Raw genomic sequence first — 23183 nt, 5'->3', positions numbered from 1 at the left:
TGCAGACCCATATAAGAGGTGCTGAAATCTGAGAAGGCCTCCTTCTGAAGCTGTGGAAATTCCAATTGTTGAAGCTTCTGTTCAGTCTGCACGGAATTAGTCCTCCACATTTATCACCTCGCCGCAAAACATTTATGGAAATCTTCTGAGTAGTTTTAATAGCCCAAGCATCTAAAGATTGCCTTCTGAGATTTTTGGTGGCGGCGCGAGATCATTTCCTGCTGTGAAGAGAGCAGATAAGTTACAGTGGTTGTCAACACCATTTTGAAGTAGAGTTCCAAATGGTTCTTCTTCCTTTAAACCAGTTATGACCAGCTGATCAGTCTCAGGACAGCTGGGTGGCACCATCTCCATGTTGCAACACGTTCAGTATGTGTTTGTTGACCAAATGTTAGCCCAATCATTTTTGTAATATTTAATTATGTAAGGAAATGAATATTTTGGGAGAACCTGAGAAAATTTAAAAAGATCAACCCCATTTTGATCCGTTTGTTAGACGTCTTTTGCAAGACTTCCAAGGAGCATCACGGCAGTAAACATTTTTATGAGCAAGACGTGTGTGCAATTTCATTGGTCAAGTGACTTCACGTTGGGTGGAGTTGGGCAAGGGCTTCTCATTTTCACGTTGGAGTCATTGGATATTAGACCCAGAAATAGCTCAACAGAAGCTATATAGCTGACCTTGCACGGCTCGCGCCATCTTTCCGCTTTCAAAACTTCCAGTGGAACGAGCACAGAATTACAACGAGAAAAAAAGAACATCACACGACCTAACCGGGGAATACGGACTAAAGACGATGATGATAAAACAACTTTTATCATACTGAGCAAGCTGGACCCAGTGGAAGCGAAAAGGATCCAAGACGAACAAGGACGAAGGAACAAAAAGGATATTTTTTCCGATTTTTTTGTTGTCGTTTGAGCTCTTATATTCTCTCTGCTGTGCTGACAGCATAAAAGAAGACTACAGGAATGAAGTACAACTACCACGTGCCAGTGTCAACGTACACACGGCAATCTCAGTACATCCCAACTTACCACACACCTTCACATTATGCATCCAGTCACTACACACCATCGTACACATCGACATCAAAATACACCCCAACCCAGTATAGTAGTACACATTACACCCCGTCATACTACACACCCTCCTACAATTCGACATCAACATACATCCCCACCCGCTACAGCTCAACGCAGAGTACCCAAAGGCGAGAAGATCCTGCTCCTGTGCGACCTATCATACCTGTTAAGAGGACTGTGCACTTTCCTCATGACATCATCTTCCAGGATGTTGTTAGACGAGGGGAATTGGCGCAAATTGGTCGCTTCATCAGATCGAGGAAGGTTCGTGTGGATACGCTCTTCCCATCAGGTGAGCGTGAAAAAAGACATTGGTTGATGAGGGTGATGTAATGCTGAGATGGTTTCATGGAGTGTGTGTGGTGCAGGTATGGCAGCGATACATGAAGCGGTGCTGACGGGGAATCTGGAAGTGGTGACGCTGCTGGTCAAGTTTGGTGCTGATGTCAATCAGAGGGATGAGGAAGGCTGGACACCTCTTCACATGGCCTGCAGTGACGGCTATCCCGAGATTGCCAGGTAAAACATGTTTTCCTTTTTTATCCAGTGAATTAGCAATTGAAAAGTGATGAATCATGAAAATTAAAAAATAATGAAAAAAAGGTAATGGATAGATGGACAGATTCTTATTTTAATATTGAAAATAAAAAAATATATATATATATTATTATACGATAGGTATATTTTGTATGTGTACAAATAAAAAGAACGAAATAATTAACATCACATATGAAATGAAAAGTAAAAAAATAGATAAATAAATAAAAGTGCTACGGAATTGTTTCCTACAGTGTCTAAAATTGTAAACCCCATGCTCCACACAGCTATCTCCTTGCGCTGGGAGCCAACAAAGAGGCAGAAAATGAGAACGGAGAGAAACCCGCCGACCTCATTGACCCCGACTGCACAGCGTTGTCGAAACTTTTCGAGGCTGGCTGCGTGTAATTAGTCATAGGAGTGAAGCTTGGAAGATAGCTTATTTTTTTCCAAAGGGGTTTTACACAGAACTTGCTACTGACGACAATGGGAATTTGTCATGTTTTTTTAAATATATCATTTGGGAGCTGCAGCTGTTCTCTAATGAGTCACTTTTTTATTTCTATTTCTGTGTTTCTGTTCTGCTGTTAGTAGGTGGCTGACAGTAACTCCCTTTTCCGTTTAACCTTACCAGTATAACGCAATGTCCAAAATGTATCACTGAATGGAAATATTAGGAGTTATGTCATGGTGTAAGCACTTTTTGTGAATTACTTCCAGTATTCTTGAAATTAATTTAAAATGGGGGATTTGAGATGTTTGTCTTCCATTCAGTTGAGGTTTATTTCTGTAAATTCTAGCTGCTGGGCAGAAAGAGGAGCATCAAAATGATAAATTATTACTTCAGTCAGGAAAATCTTGATGCTCTTCATCTACTGCTGTACAATTTGCCCATTCTATATATAAGTATATTTTTGTCGTAAAGACTATGCTGAATAAAACAATGTCAGCAAGGAAAGTCTTTTCATTTTCTCCTCAATAATTATTTTTGTACGTTTTCATAAACAAAGATTTTTTTTAATAAACATATAAATGTCAGAATTTGTGTTTGTTTCAAATATTTTGTGTGTGGGGGTGTATATATGTATGTATATATATATATGAATATATATACTGTGTGTATGGTATGCCTAAATCTGTCAGTTTATTTCATTCACCGCTAGAGGGAGCCAAGATACTAGTGTTACTGGTAATACCCTTTGAGTATTCTTGCAAGAGATTCCAGGACATTATGTGTGGACCTACCTATTTTGCATCGGCATATTGGAGGATGATACAGTATATTTGTGTTTGGTAAACATTTTTAAGAATAAAGTAAATCAACTCAAAATTAGAAAACAGTACAAAATACAAATTATGTCGGCAGATAGATAGAACAAAATATGGAGATAGATGAAGAATATGCCATTTTTCCCTTTTGCTGTAAAATCGTAGTTTAAGTGGCCTATTTTACTTTAGGGTCACAGTGATTAATCGCTAAAATTATTTTTCCTATATATTGCAATCCCGCGCCGATACAGTAAGTGGCAGTACGCAGCGCGTACCCCAAAGAGAGGCCGAAGAAGAGCACTTCCGTGTTTTTTACCGGAAATGATTGGTTGGCATTGGCAACGTTTTAGCTAAATCTAGCGTCGTATACAGCATAAAGAAACCTAAAGAAATATTTTTAAAGGTTTGTATTTGAGATTTTCTTTGTTTCATACAAACATACATGCAATATTGTGATAATTAAATATAGTGCTCATGTTGATAAACAATTTGGCTTTCGAAGATAACGTTACGACAAGACAATTAACAGCTAGCAATGCGGGCTAATGTTAGCTGAATTTATTGTGTCAGCAAATCTGCAGCGGTTGTTGTCCCCGAGTAACTTAAGGGCGACATACTTAAATAATTGCTACGAATATTTAACAGCCAGTCCACAGTGTGAACTACGTTCTAGTGTAGTTTTGGTTACGTTGGCTGATAGTAAAACTGAATCGTGGAAAGTCCAAATGTAAACAAAGCTCCTTTGTTTACTCAATTTTGCTGACGTATGTCGTGTCTTTGCCACAACATCAACTCAGCATCAACAGTTTTTATATGATTTTAAACATGATCGTTTCTGTTAAATGGCACAGATGGTACGGTTTTGTTTTGTTGTTACCATTGTGTTTTGACGTTTTACTAATATTCTCACTGATTTTCATTGCTGATTGGGGACTTGGAAACTGCAGAATTCCTCAAGGATACTCGCCACAGAGCAGTGAGGGGAGAGCAGTATTGTAAACAGGATGACAAGGTAAATTGTGCATTATTCTAATTTATATAAATACTTCAGATTAGCACATCAGTACTAACGTGCAATTTGTTGTTCTGATGTGGTTGTTTCAAATTTCTACAGCTCATCTGCTCCCAGAATGGTGAATAGTTACAAGCGGACTACAAGCCCCAGATCACCTACCAACTGCGGGGAGCTCTTCACCCCAGCACATGAGGAAAATGTGTGTTTTATTCATGATAGTAAGTATCAGTTCACACAGACCAAGTCCTGTTATGATTCCATACTTATTCAATATTATTTCCATCCTAACTGTTATTTGCTTTTATTATTACCTCTTTGTATTTCCTAGCCATATTATTTTTTATTATTTTATCTTACAAGAGCCTTTTTATTGTAAGAAAGCAGGGTGGGGTTGAGTGTGAACAGAGGGTCTTATTTCTTTATCTTGAACAACAAGCCAAGCAAGCTTGCAACAACATAAGCATAAGGGTGTAACAGATTCTACCCCAAGGGTTTAAATTAATCAAGCTGTGTTTTTAATTGTTTCACAGCATGGCAGTTTGTGCTCAGAGAAATCAGATCAGCACAGAACGCAGAGCGTAATGACCGTGGACCACAGGAATATGTTGAGAAGAATCCAAATCCTAACCTACACTGTAAGCATATGTCAAATCAAATGTCAGTCATCAATAAAAGATTCATACTGACATTTTTCCTTTTGGTGATCATCAGCTTTCACGCCAGTGGACTTGACTGACCTCAAGAAACGTAACACACAGGACTCAAAGAAGTCCTAGTCCTCGAGATGGTCCGAGCACTTTTATCCTCCCCAAGCGTCATCATCGAGAACTTTTCCCCTGACATCCAAAGTCAGCCCTATTTGCCAGTCTGAGGCGGAATGCCAAACAATGTCCCGTGAACTTTGAACTACAGCAAGCCCTCATCTTTACACCCTAGAAGTGACGAAGAGTTCCACTCGTTAAAAATCTGTTGCGAATCATATTGAAGGCCACACAACTCCGCTAATCTATGAAAAAGGACGGATAACCCTTTCTCACATGTTGTTGGCGTCTGATGCGGAGGTACAAACTGTTCCATCGGACACAAAAGACTGCAGTCTTTACTACTACGTACATGATTCTAGGGGAAGATGATAAAGGGCTTTTCTGTTTTGTTTTATTGTTTTTGTAAAAAGGTAGTCGGCTAAGGTGTAGCATGAAAGATGCGACGCATCGGATGCACACTTGAGCCAAATGCGATGCCAATGATCTTAATCCAAAATTGTGTTTTTCCTGAAACAGGCTTCATTAAGAAAACTCCCAAATTATTCTCAATTGACTAACCCCTCTTCCAAAAGCCTTGCAACAAAATGTTGAATAAAAATAATTTTACACTAAACCTTCTTGTATTCATCTACCATGGATATTGACAACATGTACTCTTTAGTGTACTAAATATCCCAGGTCAGATTGCAACAAAATTGAAACCTTTCAAAAACAATCTGTAAATGTCATCTTTCCACATTGTATTTTCTGTTACCTAAATACAAACAAAATGAACTGAGGACACTGTTTAGAACATCTCAGCATTCCATAGCAATGCCCAGATACCATACAAATATCGCCCCTGGGACAATAAACAGAAAAAGAATGAAACTACACCTGTTTGCTTTGCAAATTATTTAAGGCACCAAAGCTGTTTATTGTTTTTATGTCCCTGAGGTAGCCAATGATTTGGGAGAGAAATCTCTGATAATAAAGTTTAAATTTACCCTGTTGAAAATTGTTGCTTATTCCTAATGGGTTTTTTTTTATCTCCAAGTCTTTACCCTTTTAAATACCCTCGCGAATTTTGTGTTGTGTTTTTTTGTTTTACTGCATATTTCCAACATCCGAATTTTTCATTAGTATGAAATATTTTTAATGCAAAATTGTAATTTGACGCAATACGCAGATTGGAAGCAAAAAAGATATTCAAAACGTATTAAAAACAAGGGTTATTACAAAAGAAAATATTTTAGAAAACAGCAGCGCTCAAGGTCTGTGACGTAAGTACGTAGTTACGTATATTGCGTGATGACGTAGTGGCAGCCGAACGTTTTTTTACACCCTTTGTGTTTCACTGAACCAGTTGGGTTCGGGCGCGAGAGAAGACAGACGACCAAGATTAGCAAGTTTAGGCCAGTGTACTTTTTTTAAAAAAACAATTACTTTGTCAATTTAAGCTTTTTGAAGTCAGCATTATGACCGACAAAATGGATATGTCTTTAGACGACATTATCAAACAGAACAGGCAGCAGAGAGGTGGCGGCAGGGGTGGAAGAGGCCGAGGCCGTGGAGGTTTTGGCGTCGGCCGAGGAGGCGTTGGGCGCCTTGGAATGAGCGGCGGAGGATTTGGAACCCGAGGCGGAGGATCCGGCCCCATGAGGAGCCGTCAAAACACGAATCGCGCTCGAGGCAGACCGACGCCGTACAACAGGGTATGAGAATGGGCAGGAAAGGGGGAAAACCTTGGGCAAACTTCGGAATGCCTGGGTAACATCCTTCTATACTCCAGCCAGCTTGCTAATCAACGAATAAAAGTGATTGCTAGCCGCCAAATTTCTCTTGACGGAGAGCTCTAAACACGAGCGGTTGAGCATTAAAGGAAATTGTATGCTTTATATGTCTGTCCTTTCCCGAACCAACCTTATGTTGCATTCCCCCACCCGCCCCAAGAAGAAGCACCTCTTTGAAACGGCTAATGTGCTAGCCAACTTGGCCCATGAGCTGCAGTTGGATCGTGGAAGGTCTTGGCGGCGCCATTTTGAATCTACTACCGCAGATTACATTTTTTCGGCCACCGCCTATATCTTTGCTTTTCACCGAGCGTCTTTGTGGCGGTGAAAGGAGACCCCCCCAAGAGAGAGCATCCAGTATTTTTTTTTCATCTCAGAAGAAAAAGCAGTTTGTGAGAGATCACGATGTCCTTTGTCCGAGAATGGCATACCGGCTCCATATGAAGGCCTTTTTTTTTTTTCAAGCGGTGTGGTGGATGGATCCGAGGACTTCACCCCACCTTTTCATAAAAGTGTCCTCCTGGTAGTTAAATAATCACCGGCCCATGTTTGCGTGCGTCTCTGAACGTACCAGACGAAGCCCAAGTCAAAATGGCGTGGTCTCAAAATGGACGCTCGGCTAAAGCTACGCTTCTGTAAACGCCGTAGCTACGCTAGTTTTCTATTCCATCTACATTCATCATGGACATTTGCCCCCGCTTCAATTAAAGCCACTTCCTTTGGCTCAAATGAACTTTTGATCGGCCAAGATTGCTTGTTCATCGCGGGAGGCAAGGCTGTTTCAGCAGGAGACAAAGAAGATCAGGATCATTTCTGGAGAGCCTGTGGTGGAGGAAGCAGCGGGCTGCATTTGCTGTTAGTCTGGGTGGGCCAGTTGACCACCACTAAAAAAAAGGAAAAGAAAAGAGAAAAAAAGATTGTGGTGGTTTGGAGAAATGTATTAAAAAAAAAAAAAAAAGCACCAAACATCAGACTGAGCTAAATAATGCATGCATGACGGGCAGTGCCACCCACATATACTTATTGATTACATCCTCCTGTAAGGATTGGCATGCATTTCGTAATTGGGTGGGCAAGCGCATAATGGGCACCCTTTTTGGGGAAGCGGAGCACCCTGGCCGTGTTGGAAGTGGAGCCTCTGCTCGCCCCAACGCCCAGCCATGTGGACTCTGTGATTGACAGAGAGGCAAGCGGATTCCTCAAGTCAGCAGGTGCGTTCTCTTTCGTCTGTTGCAGCCCAAACAACTTCCGGATAAATGGCAACACGACATGTTCGACAACGGCTACAGTGGATTCAACGGCGCGGCAGGTGGCGGCGCTGGTGTCGAAACCGGAGGGAAACTTCTGGTCTCCAATCTCGATTTTGGGGTTTCTGATGCCGATATTCAGGTGCAATTTCATGTTATCTTTGTCGGCAAATGAGGGATTATGGCGTTTTTGCTCACGTTTTCTTTGCTCTGCAGGAACTTTTTGCTGAATTTGGCACACTGAAAAAGGCTGCAGTCCATTATGATCGTTCGGGCAGAAGCTTAGGAACTGCAGATGTTCACTTTGAAAGAAGGGCAGATGCGCTCAAGGCCATGAAACAGTACAATGGCATCCCGCTAGATGGTAAGTACTGCTCAAAGACTTTGTTTTGCATTCAATGTTTATTTGCATGCCTATTTTACAAGTCTCCTGATGATTGGTTATCCTTTCAGGGAGGCCCATGAACATTCAACTAGTCACATCACAGATTGATACTCAAAGGCGGCCAATGCAGGGGTAGGTATCAACAAACTGAGTCCCTAAAAGTTCCCGATGTTCATTAATTTTTTTATTTTTTTACCCCCCTAAGTATGAACAGAGGCGGTGGCATGAACAGGGGGCGCGGGGGCAACTTCGGCGGCATGCAGAGAGGAGGCCGCATTGGAGGTCGTGGCAACTTCAGAGGACGAGGTCGAGGAGGCCGAGGCGGTAGCAAGCAGCCGATATCAGCAGAAGAACTTGACGCCCAGTTAGACGCCTACAATGCAAGAGTGAGTCCGACTTTCCTACTAATGTGTATTAAAGGGTTGCTTTTGTTTTTCAGCTGTCTAATGGTTACTCTGGTTCTGTATTCTCAGATGGACACCAGCTAAGAAGTGTTGCAGTTCTCCTTGGTCATCCTTTCTTGTTCTGCACAGAAGGATGCTTGTTACGATAGTGCGAATTGTTTTACACATGGTTGTCCTGATGTGTTTGGTCGTCGCTCCAGCTTCTTAACTGCTCTGAAGTGTTTTTTACCATTCTTTTTCTTTTCTTTTTGACAAAAGTGATTTTTGTCTGTAGGTTAAAAGTTGGAATTTCCAAGTTCATTCCTTAAAACTTGTAGTAAATGAAACTTATAATAAAACCTGCGGTGTATATTAATCAACCAATGTTTTGTATTGTTTTCTACTTCTGCAGTGAATACAACAGGTGTTCAATTTGTTCTTATTATTATTATTTTAGGGAGTCTGATCTGAGATGGAGGAAGATTGCCTTCCAAATGAATGCTTGGAAGAGGCAAATGTTAGGGAGTGAAGTTAGAAAGCAAACGCTGTTCTTCAGTTGTACCGCTAGGTGTCACTGCGCAGCAAATAAGTACTAGAAGGTGACTAGATTTCAATGTAAAGCAAACTACTTCCGGTTAAACCCAGACTCCTCATTGCGAGTCTGATTGTACGTCAAATGTCCGCCATCTTGCCACAGTCACCTGCTCTTTCACAGTGTAAATGTGTTATGTAATAAGTGACTAACGGCTCTGGGGGCAGTGTGATTGAAGTGCATGCTTTTAGAACAAATTAGTCGTGTATTTTAACAATATTTCATGATACTAACTTTGCATACAAATAAAATGTCAAGGGAGTCAGTTTTTTTTTTAAACCAAATTCAGTTGTGCTTTTATTTTGATAGCATTTCCCGGATGTTATGCTTGTGAACGACAATTCCTTTTTTTCCCGTGTGTCACTTATCTTGCTCACTTCAGTCGAGTTCCTTTCGCCATCCTGCGCAAGAGCTCGTTCAGTCCGTTAGAGGTTAAACGGTAAGAATCTATTCGACATTTGACAAACTAGTTACTAAGTCTCTTTGTTTTCCTATTATGCGGTGTTTGGTACAATCTGAAAGAAGAAGTATGTTGCAATGCAACCCGAAAAAAACCGAACTAGGACGAGTATTTAGTTAAGCAAATAGCAACTTCCTCTTGCAGGAGCGTTTAAAGAAAAATTGTTTTTTTTTAACATTATAGTCTATGTTTTTATCTGCTTCATTTTTTGTTAAGTCTTGGGTTCGCGCTTCTGTGGCGTGGCTTGAAAATGGAAAAAAAACTTTTTTCATTGCATTTCCGGGTGTAAAATCTGTTCCGACCGACGCTTGCGCGATATCGCCCACATGTTGTCGATTATTCATATTTATCAGGGGCGTACTTAGTGTAACAAGAGGTTGGTATAGTTCGTCCACGAATCTTAAAAAGCTGACTACTTTTAATCAAAGTCCCATGTGGCCTTTTTGGAAGATTCCGTGCAACTTCCTGGATCTCAACTTTTTTTTCTCTCTCTCTCTCTCTCCACCCTCCCTCTCGTCCGAATGTATGAATTTCCATGCATGCAACATCAACACTTGAATCGTTTTTTTTGGCTGTGTGAAATCTCTCGTAAGCTAGTGTGAAAACATCACGCCTGCTTGGATCAATTGTGCTCCAAGTGATTGTGGCTGATAGGTGATTATTCCCAATCCTCCCTTCCGTTTCTATCTTGCTTCAGCTTTTAAGTGTTACCTTCACGTCACGCAATATATTTTAGTTAGGTGTGCAGTATGCATGTTGTCAAACTCAGCACAAGTTGTCATGTCTCGCTCAAACTCAACACAAATATCGACTTTGCTTCTTATGACTAAATGGGTCTGTATGATTTTAAAATGCCTTTAAAGGCCTGCTTATTTTCCAATAAGGTGCATCACCTGACAATATTTAAATTATTCAGCAAACTATTGTAACCTACACTGTTGTCTCTCACGTAGCACGGATGTCAGCAGAGGTCCAAGTGCCCAATTCCAAAATAGATATCCAATTTTAGAATGTGCACTTTTCAAGTGACAAATACCTCCCAATGCCTGCATGCTCAAATTGTTATTACCAAAGTAATAAATACAAATAAGTAAATATTGCATACTGTTTTGTTGTTCTGGGCTTTCTCTTCCACCAGTTTTTTAAATTAGGTTAATGCATTCCTGCATTGGCCAGTTGTTGTCATTCAATAATGCGGAATCTCATTATGAAGAAATGCCTTGCAGTACTTGGCTGCAACCAGTAGAGGCGCTGTTGATCATATGTTAACTGGTTTGCAGATTTAAAAGAAGAACAAGATGATAACTTTGGAATGTTTAAAATCACAAAGAGCGAGTGGGGGGGCTTTCGGGGTTGGTGGTGGATCACTTTATGGGGGGATTAATCCGTGACCTTTCAGCTGGGCATCTCGCTATCCCATTCTGTCACAACTTCCTGCCACTGCCTGTAGGGATTTCTCCGTGGCTATTTTTAACATTTCTATTTGTTCTGGTCCTTCCTGTCATAATCATGTCCGTAAGTTAACTATGTCTGATGTCCATATATGTCTGTTGGTAGACTGCATGACTTTTTCTTTGGCGTTAACCGGACATCCGTTGCATTGCATCAGTTCTTGCTGCAGCACTTCCTCATCGTTTCATTTGTGTGCCAGTGCTAACTGTTTTTGTCCACATACGATAACATGAGCCTTTATTGTCTACTTTATGTCACAGTCATTCAAGTTGTGTTATGCGCATCGGTTGCAAGTTAAAGTAAGTTTTGCAAATGTGGTTGAGCAGTAAGGAGGATGTGAATCATCGAGCTCCTGCCAGTTGCAGGTTTATGTAACTTGAAGTGGGGCGGGGGTCCAATAGTGTTGTGACATGGCAGAAGTGTTAGCATGCTTGCTAGCCCTCGTTTTCAACGGCACTCACTGGAGCTGAACGATCATTGAAATTCAAATGAACACTCTGGTGGCATGGAATCAACATTTTCAAATGAATCCAACGGTTTTGGCTGTAGTGTAACACGCCATCAGGATGAAAACAACCACAGATGTCTGAAAGGGCAGCTTCAGAGGTGACGTGATGCTTCGGGCAGCTAAATGTCACCTCAGAATTGCTCTAACTATCACTTTGAGCCAAGTGCAGATCCGTCCCTATAAATGCTCGCTTTATTATGTGCTTGAAGATGTTTACAGTCTATTGCTATGTTGGCTGGGCTGATAATGCACGGATGTCCATAATGACACACATGTTTGTTTATTGGAGATGTTATGAAACTAAGCACAAGTCATCCAACCTGTAAAATCAAACCCACGAAAACAAATCAAGTTTTTTGTGTACAAGCTCATTTTCATGACAACGTGGCAAAGACAGTTATTGTCAAGAGCGGAAAATGTTGCGCAACGTGCGCATTACCAACAGCTTGACGTTCATCCAAAAGTGAAGTGACGCAAATACTGATCAGGGAGGCTCACAAAAAGTTGCAGGAATTTATGGCATGTTCCGCCTGTTAAATACTGAAAATGTGCAATGAACTGAACTTTTTTGGCTGCAATTCTGAACACAGCCTCATCCCTGGTTAGGAGAGGGTGTGCACACTTGTGCAACCAGATGGTCTCATTTAATGTTGTAAGAAACCCAAAAATACATTTGTTTTTTTAATCGTACAATCAATCGGTTACTGATCTTGTATTCTGCCCAATATTGGCAATCGTTTATCAATATGGGTCAGGGTGATTGTACGCAGTGATCTCTGACACTAATAATTCCCATCAAGAGAATCCTCTTTAGCCTGGGAACTTCCCAATCACGTCGCTCAACGCTTCATTGGGCGTAATCCCATTTGCTGTAATCTCACTCTCTACGGTGCCATTGCAAATTTAACCTCCGCCCGAGAGTCATCGTGCGTGGAGCGTGGCACAACACCATCCAGCGTTTGTTTGGAACATCTCATGACCTCTGAATCGTGTCAGACGACGGAAAAATGAGCACGACACGTAGCCAGTTAGACAAAATGTGTTGTCTGTGCGGAGTCAACCTGCAAGAATGTGGAGAATAATGACTGCCATGATGATATTGTTATTTATTTCAATTCTATGTTGACCTCAATTTACTGAGTCATATTTTAGGAGTAACATAACATTTATGTAACGTATACATGGTCATTTTCTTAAATGGGAAAATAGGCCAATATCAGCTAAATGCAGTTCTTTTTGTTTTTTAACAGCAAGCATGTCTCGCTATGTAATTATCTCCGTTTTTAATCTTTCCCACCAAGCGCCGAGATAAGAGCTGGACTTGGCACCTCGAAGTAAGAATCAAGGCAGCCGCAAGCATACTTTTGTCTGTTTTTCTGCAAGGAGCGAAAGAGCTCCATAAAATCCGTTTGAGTATTATTCTGGGTCCCGCTTAAACAATTTCACGAGAAGCTATTTGAAACTGGAGTCGGATGATAAATAGTCTCGGCTGCAGGGAGAAAAACGTTTGTGGCAGTCGGTCATCATTCCCAAACTTCACTTTTGGGAAGATGTTAGATTTGTATTGTTCAGATTTAATAGTGTTCGCAATGTGATTAATCGAACCGGCCAATGTTGGCGTCACAAAAAAAAAACAACAACCATAATCCTATTGGAGGTCGTTATAGTCTGGTATGTGGCACGTTGCTGCGGTGTTGCAAGTGTTGCGGAAGTGCGAGAAGTCACCTCCTTACCAAATAATACGACAGGCACTGTATTTTCCGGCCTGATTTTCCTGTCCCTTTGTCTCGCTCTACTTCAACAATAAACAATCAAGCAGCCATTGCAGGCTCTTTTTTTTTCTTTTCTTCAGAGGGCCCCATTAGGAAACGCTGGTCCCACTTGGCTAATACCCGACTGGGCATATTGCGCAACAGCCTTTCCCGTTTGCCGCAACGTGATTTACAACCGTCAGCTCAGTGTTAAAATCTCAGGTGCTCTTCTGGCTGAGATTGGGCCGAATTCTGGGAGGCTGCAATGCAATGATGGAGGAATAGCAGCTAACAAGTGGCGACTTTGTGTTTGTAATGAGAAGTCTGGCGTCCAGCTGCCTCCTGCTTGCTGCAGGTGTTGAGATGTTGTAATGGTTTCACCCCACAGCATACGTGAGCACATGAGGCGTCATGTCATCACCAGACGCCTATGTTATCTCCATTCCAATTTTATGAGCAGGCTTTTCAGAGTTTGTTTAGTTTCATCGTGAGAAAAGAAACGGACCAAGCTCGCAAAGCCGTCAACTGATTGGAACATATACTATATGCCACAGGTGTCAAACTCGGGGAACCAGATGTGGCCCGCAAAGACAAATTTTGTGCATCAAATTTGTGTGTCATTACTAGAATTGCAAATTGTTTTCACTTTTAATATCTTTTTTTTTTTTATATTTGTTTTGTAGCTTTTACTGTATATAATATGAGGTGCTCATACATTTATTTGGGCTATGACTACAATGCGGCCCGTGGGAAAAAAAAAAGTTTGACACCCCTGCTTATATGCCGATATGTGTAAAGCCATTTGAAAGGAGTATTTTAAAAATCAGCCAGTCATTTTGAGGAGTCATTAATCAAGGCGAGTAGTTGTGTGGCATCCCCCAGCCAAGCACTTCTTTGTTCTGCTGTGGTGGGCTCTGCTCAGAGTCTCAGTGTGCTTGCTTCTAATGAGCGGTGACTGGTGTGAGCGTGCAGCTGGGCAATGATGCCCCCCCCCCCAAATGTGTGTTTGTGTGAGCAAGAGAAGGAAAATAGCAGCTCAACCGCCTGAGATAACATTGCACTTGACAGCCGAGCTGCTTTCTCAGAACCCTTTTTAAACTTGAGGTCATGACAAATAGTTTTCCTGTGATTTTGTTTGAAAACACTGACTGATTGAGTCAAGCAGAATGTTCACACTCGCCATTTTGTTCTCTCTATGAACGGCCGGATCCAAACACGAAGAAAGTTCCAGTTTCTTTATTATACTCAGTTTATAACATAGCTTATTGCAAATTAATTGAAGGACCCTCAAGATTCTGCACGCGGTCCTCCATGGGGTCCGGGAACCTCAGTTTGAGAACCTCTGTTGTCTCTGCAATACGCCATGTGGTGTTCAGACCAAAAATGGCATTGTTTGTTTATCACTTCATTCCATTATGGACCCACCTAACCTCCCTCCCGCCTTTCCCTGGGACCAGCACAGCATGGCGGAGTCGGAACCTACTCCCGAACAGCTGGCCGCACTCGCTGCAGCCAACGAGGAGACGGAGGCCACCGTCAACTACAGACCTCCGGCGCCCAAGAGCTTACAGGAGATCCAAGAATTGGATAAACATGACGAGAGCTTGCGCAAGTACAAGGAGGCGTTACTGGGCAGCACTTCTGTGAGCGCAGGTGAGGAATCAGAACAGGCACTTTTGTCTATTTCTACGTGTCCATCTATTTTATTGCTTTATTCGTCTGTCTTAGATCCCAGCGCACCAAACATCCAGGTGACTCGAATGACTCTGGTATGTGATGCCGCGCCAAACAATTTGGTGCTTGATCTGCAGGGTGAGTTTTATGAAACAAATATTCTTAAGTGGAAATTTGGCTGGAGCAAAAAGATATTCTGGTCTTAAATGTATTTTGAAGTTTTCCTAGAACCACATCGTCCCAAAAATGATTCATGGACTGACTCTGCTGAAGTGCTAGTTTCACTATACAGTGTGATGAAGAAGGCCATCTAGTGGTCAACATTTTTACTACAACGTCACTGATAATGATAATAGAAAATAATAATAATGATGATGATAATAATACAAAATGACAGAGTAAATCTTAAATAATGCTTTACCAGGCTAACTTCAATCCAGAATAGTCAATTGGCTTTCGCACCCTGACTTATTATACAACTGTGTGTCCCTGCCAGGAGATCTGGAGAATTTCAAGAAGAACCCGTTTGTGTTGAAGGAGGGCGTGGAGTACAAAATAAAGGTCAACTTCAAGGTGAGAGCGAGACGCCGTGAAACGCCCGGCGTACGTTCGGTGCACTGATGTGCGACGCCTTTGCAGGTTAACAAGGAGATCGTGTCGGGTTTGAAGTACACTCAGCAGTCGTTCAGGAAAGGAGTTAAGGGTGAGCACACCGACTTGAATACAGTTCGATTGTACGGCGGCCCTAATCTGTTAACCACTCTCTGACCAGTTGACAAGTCGGACTACATGGTGGGAAGCTACGGGCCAAGACCTGACAAGGAGTACGAGTTCCTCACCACCTTGGAGGAGGCGCCTAAAGGCTTGATGGCCCGCGGAACGTACACTATCAAGTCCAAGTTCACCGACGACGACAAGCACGACCATCTGTCCTGGGAGTGGAGCCTCGCCATCAAGAAGGACTGGAAAGATTGACTCCATTAGGACCACCTGAGAAGTAGTCGCCCTCCTCCGCTTTCTTTCCTCTCTTGCTGTCATTCCATTGTTTCCGATTGAGGTCCTCTCCGTCCACCCTCGCTCTTACTTGAATTCGGTTTTCTGGGAAATGTTCAATTCTGGAAATGGAGATGAAAACATGCGTGATATTTCGGGTAGGAATCAGTCGTTCCAAATTTTTTTTCTATGATTATTTTCTTTCTCTACCTTCAACCCTGTTTTTTTTTTTAAATGTATTTTTTTTTAATGATCACCATATCTGCCTTGGGAAACTACAGGAGCATTGCTGTACGTATGTGTTGAGTGTGTGGGGCCTCTGGACGGTCATTTTGCATCATTGCTGGACACAGTTCTTGGACACAGCCCGACTAAAGCTTTTGAGCAGATTTGTCGTCTTGGGAAATTTTTGGGAATTTAGGTCACCGTTTTTTTTTTTCCCTGGTATGCTGTGGCAAAATGTCTGGTCCATCTCATGATGGTTTTTTTTTTTGTTTTTTTTGCAACTTTTATTTACCTTGTGGCCTCTTAACATGAACCCTCAGGACAAGTAGAAAAAATTTGAAACTATTTTTTTTAGCATGCTTAAGCATGTTCACAGGAGGCAAATATGCTTCCTGCTACTACTATTAATTATTCCCATCTCTGATCGGCCCCCTCATATTCTAAATGCGTACACTCAATTTATGTTAAGAAAAATCTCCCACCTAACATTGGTAATGGCGAGTGGACCTGTATACATTGATGGAGACTTGGAGCTTCATTCAGATCTTTCTGGTGTTTGGTTGCGGTTTGAATCAGTCAATTGCTGCGTGCTGCCTGATGTAATGAGCTCCTGTGATGACATTAAAATGTTGAATTTCAAACATGTCCTCTTTACAGAAAACAAAAACTTGGTAAATGCTTTTATTTTTAAGGAACAGAAAATTGGATCATATTCACCACATCCATAGAATCTGCATTGTTTCCAAGTCACACAAATGAGAAACCGTCAGAACTTAGTAGAAGCAAGAAAAAGTCAAGCGTATTAGAAATGATCCATCTTATCCTCATTTGTAGTGGCGAGTGAGCTGAAACATTTTCATTTGCCGCTTTTCCTACCCTTGGTGGCGGTCACGTCGCTTTTGGTCTTCTGCAAGCGGGAGAAGATCTCCTTGAAGAGCGCTTTGTACTCGGGCGTGTTCTGACTCAGACGTTTATCCACTTGCTCCACCTGCCTGCTGATGCCCTCCAAGGCTTCTGGCGTTGACGGCGCGTCGGGGAGAGAGGGCGGGGAGGCGGCCGCCCCCGCCCCCAAGGAGGCCATACTGTACTCTCTCAAGGAAGGGTCCCTGGAGACGGGCCGTGACGTCTGGACCTCGGCGTGGCACAGGCTCTCCTCGTCGCGCCGACACTTTCCCAGCAGCTCTTCGTACTTCTCCAGCAAGGCGTGGTACTGCTCGTCTACCTCGCTCAGGATGGACATGCCTCGTTTTCGACCCGACTGGCGCCTCCCCGGTGGATCTCGGACCGTGACGACGTTCAAGGCTGTGTCGCTGCAGCTTTTCCTCACGGGACCTCCCGGTTCGCCGGTGCCGCCTTCGCCTCCCGCGTTCGGAATGGAGGTTTCATCCGGCGTGTCAGTCTCGGGGCCGTTGCCGAGCATCGACTCGATGCCGTCCTCCATCAGGCAGGCCCTGGACTTCCTCAGCTGCTGCATCTCTTGGAGCTCCGCCTCAAGCTCGCGAACTCTGAGCTGGCAGCCCTCGGCTCCGAGCAGACGCTGCTCGAGGCGGTCGAACTCTTGCAGCACGGCGGCGCACTCCCGCTCTGCCCCCTCCCTCTTGGAGCGCTCTGCGGCCATGGCCGCACGCAGAGACGTCACAACGTCCCTCAGGCGCTCGTTCTCCTCCTCTGCCGGTTCCCTCTCGGCGAGGTCCACGCTGCCGGGGTTTGCCAACAGGAAGCCATCCTCATACCTTCAAAAATGAGGAATTGACAGATACAAATTTTACATTTAAAAATATTTGTAGATTGAAATTTGAGTAATGTAGAGTAAACCTCCTTTCGGGTTTGCGGTCGAGTCATGTGACTTTGCTGATTTATTTTGTACAGTTTGAATGTTTGAATATTTTGTTCTCTTTAATTTTATGTGTAATTTTACTGTTGGCCACTAGACGGCGGCACACTTATGCTTAGAACATGACTGTCAAGACTTCTGAAAGAAAATGTAACCTTGGCGCAGTGCAGAGTTCTTTGAGGCAAGGAAACGAGTGGACCGTCTTGCGGCGCTCCTTCTTCTCGCGAAGGACCCTCAGCTCCTCCAAGGTGCGTAGCTCCTCTACCCGACCTGTCAGACTATCCACCTGACCCTGCAAGGTCTCCATTGTGCCAGTCAACCTGCACACACAAACATGCAGAGAGCTTGTTATGTCATCAGTATGGGAGATTTTACTTCTCAGCATACCATGCTCGCAGCTATACAAGGATTTATTGTTACCCACTCAAGTAGCAGATTTAGAAAGGCTCTATTTGCAAGCTTGAGCACAAGATTTCTCAGGAAGGTTCAGCTGGCTTATCGAGAATTCATGAAGTGATATTTTCAAAAGGCCAGGCTGGCGTGAGGTGCTCACCTGTCTATTTTCTGCTGTGATGCTTTGCTTTCCAGCACCAGCTTCTCATTGGTGATCTCCAACTCTCGGGCGGTCACATCCAGCTGCTCGTAAACCTTCGCGTGCTGCTCGTTCATCTCCCGTAGCATCTCCAGCTGCTTGGACAGGTACTGTGAAAATACATATTGAAAATCAGATCAGACATCTGAAATGTGACCAGCAATATTTTTGGGTGATAGTCTTTTGTGTACCTCTATTTCATGCACTTGCTCTTCATTGTTGATGTACATCTGCTGAAGGGAATCCTCCAACTCCTTGTTCCGCTCCAACAGGGTTTTGCCGAGCTCCGCTGCCAAGTGTAAGTCTGATGGGAGGTGAGGAACCGGGCCAACGATAAACAGTGGGGAAATGGCGGATCCAGGAGAATGCAATTACAAGAAGATCAAATACACAAAGCTCCAGAGCACCAATAAGTTTGTTTATTTAACTTATCCTGTGCAGGATCATGATGACACTGGTCGCTCTACTTACTGTCAAGATGGATAATTGAAGCAAGCTCAATTGTAATTAAATTGTCATCAAGACACTTGCTGAAGGACAAACAATTCATCCATCTGTTTTCTAGCACTTATCCTGATCTAGGTCACGGATGAATCCCATCTGATTTACAGTGAAGAGGCTGGACTGGTCGCCAGCCAATCACATGGCACATATAACAAAAAAAAATACTCACACCTCCAAACCCTTTGTAGAGTATAAATAAAATGCATGTTTTTCAAATTTCATACTCAAAAAGGCCTTATTATCAAAAGTGTGAAGAGAGCTTCTCACACTGGGAGGTGTAAGCGAGAGAGTTGTTAGTACATGAGCGCACATCATATCGTGCAAATTATATTAGGCTGGAAAATATGATGAAAACATTAACAGTAACAGCTGAGGTCCCAAGTGGCTGAAGCACTAATGAGCTTATGAATTATGGACCTTCCACTCATCAGCTCTATTTCTCATGGCTGCATGTTATGTCATTTCACACCGATGTGAAAATATAAGCCGAGCATGACTTGTCATCGTTGTGATGTTTTTAACGCTAGATTGGGCACAGCTCTCCTCCTACCGCATTTTCTTGTTGTCCAGTTCAGATTTCTGCCATTGTTGTCTTAAGCATAAGAATTAGCGCATATTGTTTGCATTTATTTATATACTACAAATAGTAAGAGAATTTCAAATGTTCAAAATGACCTCATAGGTCAGCAGATAGCACAAAACATTATATAAGAGCTGAGATCCTGGAGCAAATGCTTGCATGACTACAGAATGGAGGTTGTGCAAGCAACAGCAAAGATACCAACGTCTGGTCTGGACTGGTCTGGGGCTGCCTAGTGCCTAATCAGATCAAGCAAAAAAAGGGGGGGGGCTTAATGATCTCAGACTTTAGTGGAGAAAAATACTGGTGGGATGTTCCTGGGTTGCAATGATGAGCCATAAAGCTGCTTTGACGCTTTGGGTCAGCAGGTAATCAGGAGCTGGGGGTGATGCTGAGGCCAGCAGATCCAATGAAAGCCATCCATGGATTCATTAATCTCACATTTTGCATGCAATAATATTTAATTCGGAAATATATGAGCTAACGAGCCTGTTTTTTGAGCTCATAAAGATGGTTGATTTATTTGGGGTGGAATTGCACAGAAATGCTTCAAATAATTGGCAGCATTGGAAGAGAAGGCGGCTGCACACACTCGCATCCAATATGATATATTTCCACCCCCGTCGTGAATCAATAACCACCTAGATCAAGGCTTACCTTGCTCCAAGTCATGCTGGTCGTACCACGGCTCCTCTTCCTCCGTGACAAACTCCTCCATCCTACCCGCACGGAGCATCGAGGCTAATTCACCCCGAGGCACCCCCGGAAGTGAGAAACTTTAACCCTCCGCAAGGGCGTAAAAGCCTTTTGGGGGGGGGATAGAAAAAAAGAAAAAAAAGAGCGGTGCAATGATGGAGGAAGGCTTGGTCAATGAGTTGACAACAGTGGGCCTCGGTGATTCGAGAGAACAGTGGTGCTTCTCATGTGTTGGTACCACCGGGCTTTGATGAGCATCATGCACGTCCGCTCTTACTGTGCGGCTGAGACGTTCAAGGCGCTTGGGAAATGCGATACGCCAAGGCCTCCTTTTGGAGACATTTTTATTTACATTCACAGTCATGAAACATGCAAGCTAGTGAATGACCGTGTTTTGTTTATTTAACGCGGTTAAGTATTTGTATCTGTTTATTGTAAGCGAGCTTGTCATACAATGGAAAACGTAGGAAGGTCTAACGAGTGTCCGCTGTAATTATTTTACATATTACTTGCGTTAAGAATTTTAGTAATGAAATTGTCCAACAAGATGTCTGCTCGTTTGATCACATCCAACAAATTGCGAATTGCATTTTATGGCTTTTACGAGGAGTCGTGAATGTAGCACAATTGGGGGTGACGTCACCGTCAACATGACAGCGCAAACAGCAACCTGCCCCATATAAATTATTTTAAATCATTTACGATCACTGTCAAACTTGATCAAAGGTACAACACAAATTTGTATGAAAGTCAAACAATAGGACAGAATATTATTTTTTGACATGGCCGGTCTTTTTAACTAGTTTTTGAGCTTTTTTTTATGCGTGTTTACTATATTATCCGAACTAGTGTTGTATGCATGATGTGGGAGTGTCTTTTCTGCGGGCTGCCAAAGACGCGCTTTTTGGTGATTCGAATTGAGCTTTCTGCTCCGTCCACTCCACGCATCGACCTGGTATTGCAGTACCTCCAGGAACGGTGCACCCCCTTCTACCGGTCAAAACAGCAATAGTTTACTTAGGAGCCCATCTTGCTCCGTTTGTTTAACTTTCACAGGATAAAGCAGTCATGTCTTGATGAATGTGATTCAAGTTCATGACGGCTCGACTTGAGCGGCAGCAAGAATTTACGTAACCGTTCTAAAATATGATTAAAATGTCTTTCATTGCTTGAGATTTTCCTATCATTGTTCAAGGAATTTTTAGTACAAACTCTTGTTCTCAAAATTTTAAGGAAATGTCATTTTCAAAACTTGTTCAGAAAAAGGTAATATATATATTTTTCTGGGGTAATGTTGGAGATTTTCAATAAATACAAATTCATACCGTTTTAGGGTTCTCAGGTGAAAAGAGGCAATGCATGATGGGCATGTTTTGACTTCATTTATTATGGTTCATTATGGTTGCCGGCATCCCCACTAGATGGCGACTCTAAGAAAAAGGAGGTGAACAAAGGCGTGGAGGCAGTAGAAAAAGAAGCAAAGCATGATGGTAATGTTTTTCCAATCTGGTCCACCAACACCGCATCACTGGCAAAGAAAGCCCACGCGAGCGCTCCTCCGGCCGTCATGACTGCATTTTACCGCGGCACCATTGAGAGCGTCCTCTCCAGCTGTATTGCTGTTTGGGGTGGCGGCTGCACTGACTACAACTTGAAGGCCCTGCAGCGCATAGTGAACACGGCTGGTAAGATTGCTGGTGCTTCGCTCCCCTCCTTGAAGGACATTTACACCTCCCATCTCACCCGCAAGGCGACCACGATTGTGAGTGATGTGAGTCACCCCGCTCACTCTTTGTTCGAGCTTCTGCCCTCTGGGAAGAGGTACAGAAGCCTGCGCTCCCGCACCACCAGACTCTCAAACAGCTTCATACTCCAGGCTGTTAGGATCCTGAACTCGCTCCCCCGTTCTGCGTAGCGTCTTGTACTTTTACTGTCTGTACTGTCTGTATGCACACTGGCTCTTATTTGTTGTGTTATCTGTTTATTTATTATTTATTATTACTCTTATTATTTATTGTTTGTGCTTTTTTTTGTTTATGATGTTTTTTACTTTTGCGCTATGCTTGCTGGCTCCGTTTTGCTCCTCTTATTTATTGTGTTATCTGTTTATTTATTATTTATTCATCACTCTTACTATTGATTGTTTGAATTTCTGCCTTCTTGTTTTTATATTGTGTCGCGTACTTGTATGTCTATCGTGTTATGTGTCTCGTCACCGTGGGATAGAGAAAAACGTAATTTCGGTCTCTTTGTGTGTTGTGACATGTGGAGAGATTGACAATAAAGCTGACTTTGACTTTGACTTTAATTTAAAATGTTTTGGTTATGAAATGACGAAAGGTGTACTATGTTAACAGTTTCACGAATGCTGTCTCATCCACTGAATTTGTGTGCTCAGAGTTTTGTACGAATTTAACTTCTGACTGAAGATGGTGTGCGCGGTGAAGACCTCGGCCCCGGCGACTTGTACAACTCATACTTACCTGGCGGGAGATACCATGATCAAGAAGGTGGTTCACCCAGGGTGAGGCTCAACCTTTGCACTCCGGTTGTGCTGACCCCTGCGAATTCCCCAAATGTGGGAATCTCGACTGCATAATTTCTGGTAGTGGGGGACTGCGTTCGCGCTCTCCCCTGATCAAGCTGTCTAAATAGAAATAATTGTTATATAATGGCTGGAAGCCCCATCTCCAACCCTTCTGCTGAGTGCCAAGCAGAGTAGGAAATGAGTTCCGTTTTTAAGGTCTTAGGCTTGACCCGGCCGAGGTTTCTCCCAGTCTCAGGGCGGACACTCTACCACTAGGCCACTGAGTTGGTCTTTGTAAGACAAAAAGACTGACGCACATCACTACCATCTAACTGAA

The 23183-nt window shown here is 42.9% G+C and overlaps 5 protein-coding genes and 1 non-coding gene across 7 annotated transcripts; 5 read left to right on the top strand and 1 right to left on the bottom strand.

Moving 5' to 3' along the window:
- The first annotated feature begins 690 nt into the window (after positions 1–690).
- On the top strand, positions 691–2664 carry ppp1r27a (protein phosphatase 1, regulatory subunit 27a). Its single transcript, XM_061304162.1, has 3 exons — positions 691–1378; positions 1455–1605; positions 1911–2664. The coding sequence occupies exons 1-3, from the start codon at positions 973–975 to the stop codon at positions 2029–2031; spliced, it is 678 nt and encodes a 225-aa protein (XP_061160146.1). The 5' UTR covers positions 691–972; the 3' UTR covers positions 2032–2664.
- Positions 2665–3155: 491 nt separating this feature from the next.
- Positions 3156–5544, top strand: mcrip1 (MAPK regulated corepressor interacting protein 1). Of its 2 annotated transcripts, none has more exons than XM_061302816.1 (5): positions 3156–3295; positions 3840–3904; positions 4007–4125; positions 4438–4542; positions 4619–5544. In XM_061302816.1, the coding sequence occupies exons 2-5, from the start codon at positions 3897–3899 to the stop codon at positions 4681–4683; spliced, it is 297 nt and encodes a 98-aa protein (XP_061158800.1). In that variant the 5' UTR covers positions 3156–3295; positions 3840–3896; the 3' UTR covers positions 4684–5544. The 2 variants fall into 2 exon arrangements, with proteins under 2 accessions (XP_061158800.1, XP_061158801.1); XM_061302817.1 differs by having other exon boundaries at positions 3248–3295; positions 3818–3904.
- A 445-nt stretch (positions 5545–5989) lies between these two features.
- On the top strand, positions 5990–8838 carry alyref (Aly/REF export factor). Its single transcript, XM_061302814.1, has 6 exons — positions 5990–6365; positions 7680–7832; positions 7907–8054; positions 8144–8207; positions 8281–8461; positions 8549–8838. The coding sequence occupies exons 1-6, from the start codon at positions 6129–6131 to the stop codon at positions 8561–8563; spliced, it is 798 nt and encodes a 265-aa protein (XP_061158798.1). The 5' UTR covers positions 5990–6128; the 3' UTR covers positions 8564–8838.
- Positions 8839–9330: 492 nt separating this feature from the next.
- arhgdia (Rho GDP dissociation inhibitor (GDI) alpha) lies at positions 9331–16754 on the top strand. The gene is made up of 6 exons (XM_061302815.1): positions 9331–9489; positions 14679–14874; positions 14950–15033; positions 15392–15468; positions 15535–15598; positions 15668–16754. Exons 2-6 carry the CDS (start codon positions 14685–14687, stop codon positions 15868–15870), a joined length of 618 nt encoding a protein of 205 aa, XP_061158799.1. The 5' UTR covers positions 9331–9489; positions 14679–14684; the 3' UTR covers positions 15871–16754.
- Positions 16110–21086, bottom strand: cdr2l (cerebellar degeneration-related protein 2-like). Its single transcript, XM_061302813.1, has 5 exons — positions 20281–21086; positions 18731–18843; positions 18501–18649; positions 18103–18267; positions 16110–17846 (listed from the first exon to the last, which is right to left on the bottom strand). Exons 1-5 carry the CDS (start codon positions 20357–20359, stop codon positions 16970–16972), a joined length of 1383 nt encoding a protein of 460 aa, XP_061158797.1. The 5' UTR covers positions 20360–21086; the 3' UTR covers positions 16110–16969.
- A 1708-nt stretch (positions 21087–22794) lies between these two features.
- On the top strand, positions 22795–22956 carry LOC133171031 (U1 spliceosomal RNA). The gene has a single exon (XR_009718657.1). It is a non-coding gene; the product is annotated as a U1 spliceosomal RNA (small nuclear RNA).
- Positions 22957–23183: the final 227 nt, after the last annotated feature.

This window comes from Syngnathus typhle, linkage group LG17, assembly GCF_033458585.1.
Source record: "Syngnathus typhle isolate RoL2023-S1 ecotype Sweden linkage group LG17, RoL_Styp_1.0, whole genome shotgun sequence".
NCBI lineage: Eukaryota > Metazoa > Chordata > Actinopteri > Syngnathiformes > Syngnathidae > Syngnathus > Syngnathus typhle.
This window is presented reverse-complemented; position numbering and strand designations above follow the sequence as displayed.

What these genes read in the sequence shown, in the direction of transcription:
- mcrip1 (XM_061302816.1), top strand. An exon ending in TGTGTGTTTTATTCATGATA is followed by an intron (nt 4,126 to 4,437) that starts GTAAGTATCAGT and finishes ATTGTTTCACAG; the next exon opens with CATGGCAGTTTGTGCTCAGA. An exon ending in TCCAAATCCTAACCTACACT is followed by an intron (nt 4,543 to 4,618) that starts GTAAGCATATGT and finishes GGTGATCATCAG; the next exon opens with CTTTCACGCCAGTGGACTTG.
- alyref (XM_061302814.1), top strand. Translation starts at nt 6,129, where the DNA reads ATGACCGACAAAATGGATATGTCTTTAGACGACATTATCAAACAGAAC. An exon ending in TTTCTGATGCCGATATTCAG is followed by an intron (nt 7,833 to 7,906) that starts GTGCAATTTCAT and finishes TTTGCTCTGCAG; the next exon opens with GAACTTTTTGCTGAATTTGG. An exon ending in CAATGGCATCCCGCTAGATG is followed by an intron (nt 8,055 to 8,143) that starts GTAAGTACTGCT and finishes TTATCCTTTCAG; the next exon opens with GGAGGCCCATGAACATTCAA.
- cdr2l (XM_061302813.1), bottom strand. Translation starts at nt 20,359, where the DNA reads ATGCTCCGTGCGGGTAGGATGGAGGAGTTTGTCACGGAGGAAGAGGAG. An exon ending in TCACAGCAGAAAATAGACAG is followed by an intron (nt 18,268 to 18,500) that starts GTGAGCACCTCA and finishes TTGTGTGTGCAG; the next exon opens with GTTGACTGGCACAATGGAGA. An exon ending in GAACTCTGCACTGCGCCAAG is followed by an intron (nt 17,847 to 18,102) that starts GTTACATTTTCT and finishes TCATTTTTGAAG; the next exon opens with GTATGAGGATGGCTTCCTGT.
- ppp1r27a (XM_061304162.1), top strand. Translation starts at nt 973, where the DNA reads ATGAAGTACAACTACCACGTGCCAGTGTCAACGTACACACGGCAATCT. An exon ending in GGATACGCTCTTCCCATCAG is followed by an intron (nt 1,379 to 1,454) that starts GTGAGCGTGAAA and finishes TGTGTGGTGCAG; the next exon opens with GTATGGCAGCGATACATGAA. An exon ending in GGCTATCCCGAGATTGCCAG is followed by an intron (nt 1,606 to 1,910) that starts GTAAAACATGTT and finishes TGCTCCACACAG; the next exon opens with CTATCTCCTTGCGCTGGGAG.
- arhgdia (XM_061302815.1), top strand. Translation starts at nt 14,685, where the DNA reads ATGGCGGAGTCGGAACCTACTCCCGAACAGCTGGCCGCACTCGCTGCA. An exon ending in AAATAAAGGTCAACTTCAAG is followed by an intron (nt 15,469 to 15,534) that starts GTGAGAGCGAGA and finishes ACGCCTTTGCAG; the next exon opens with GTTAACAAGGAGATCGTGTC. An exon ending in GTTCAGGAAAGGAGTTAAGG is followed by an intron (nt 15,599 to 15,667) that starts GTGAGCACACCG and finishes CTCTCTGACCAG; the next exon opens with TTGACAAGTCGGACTACATG.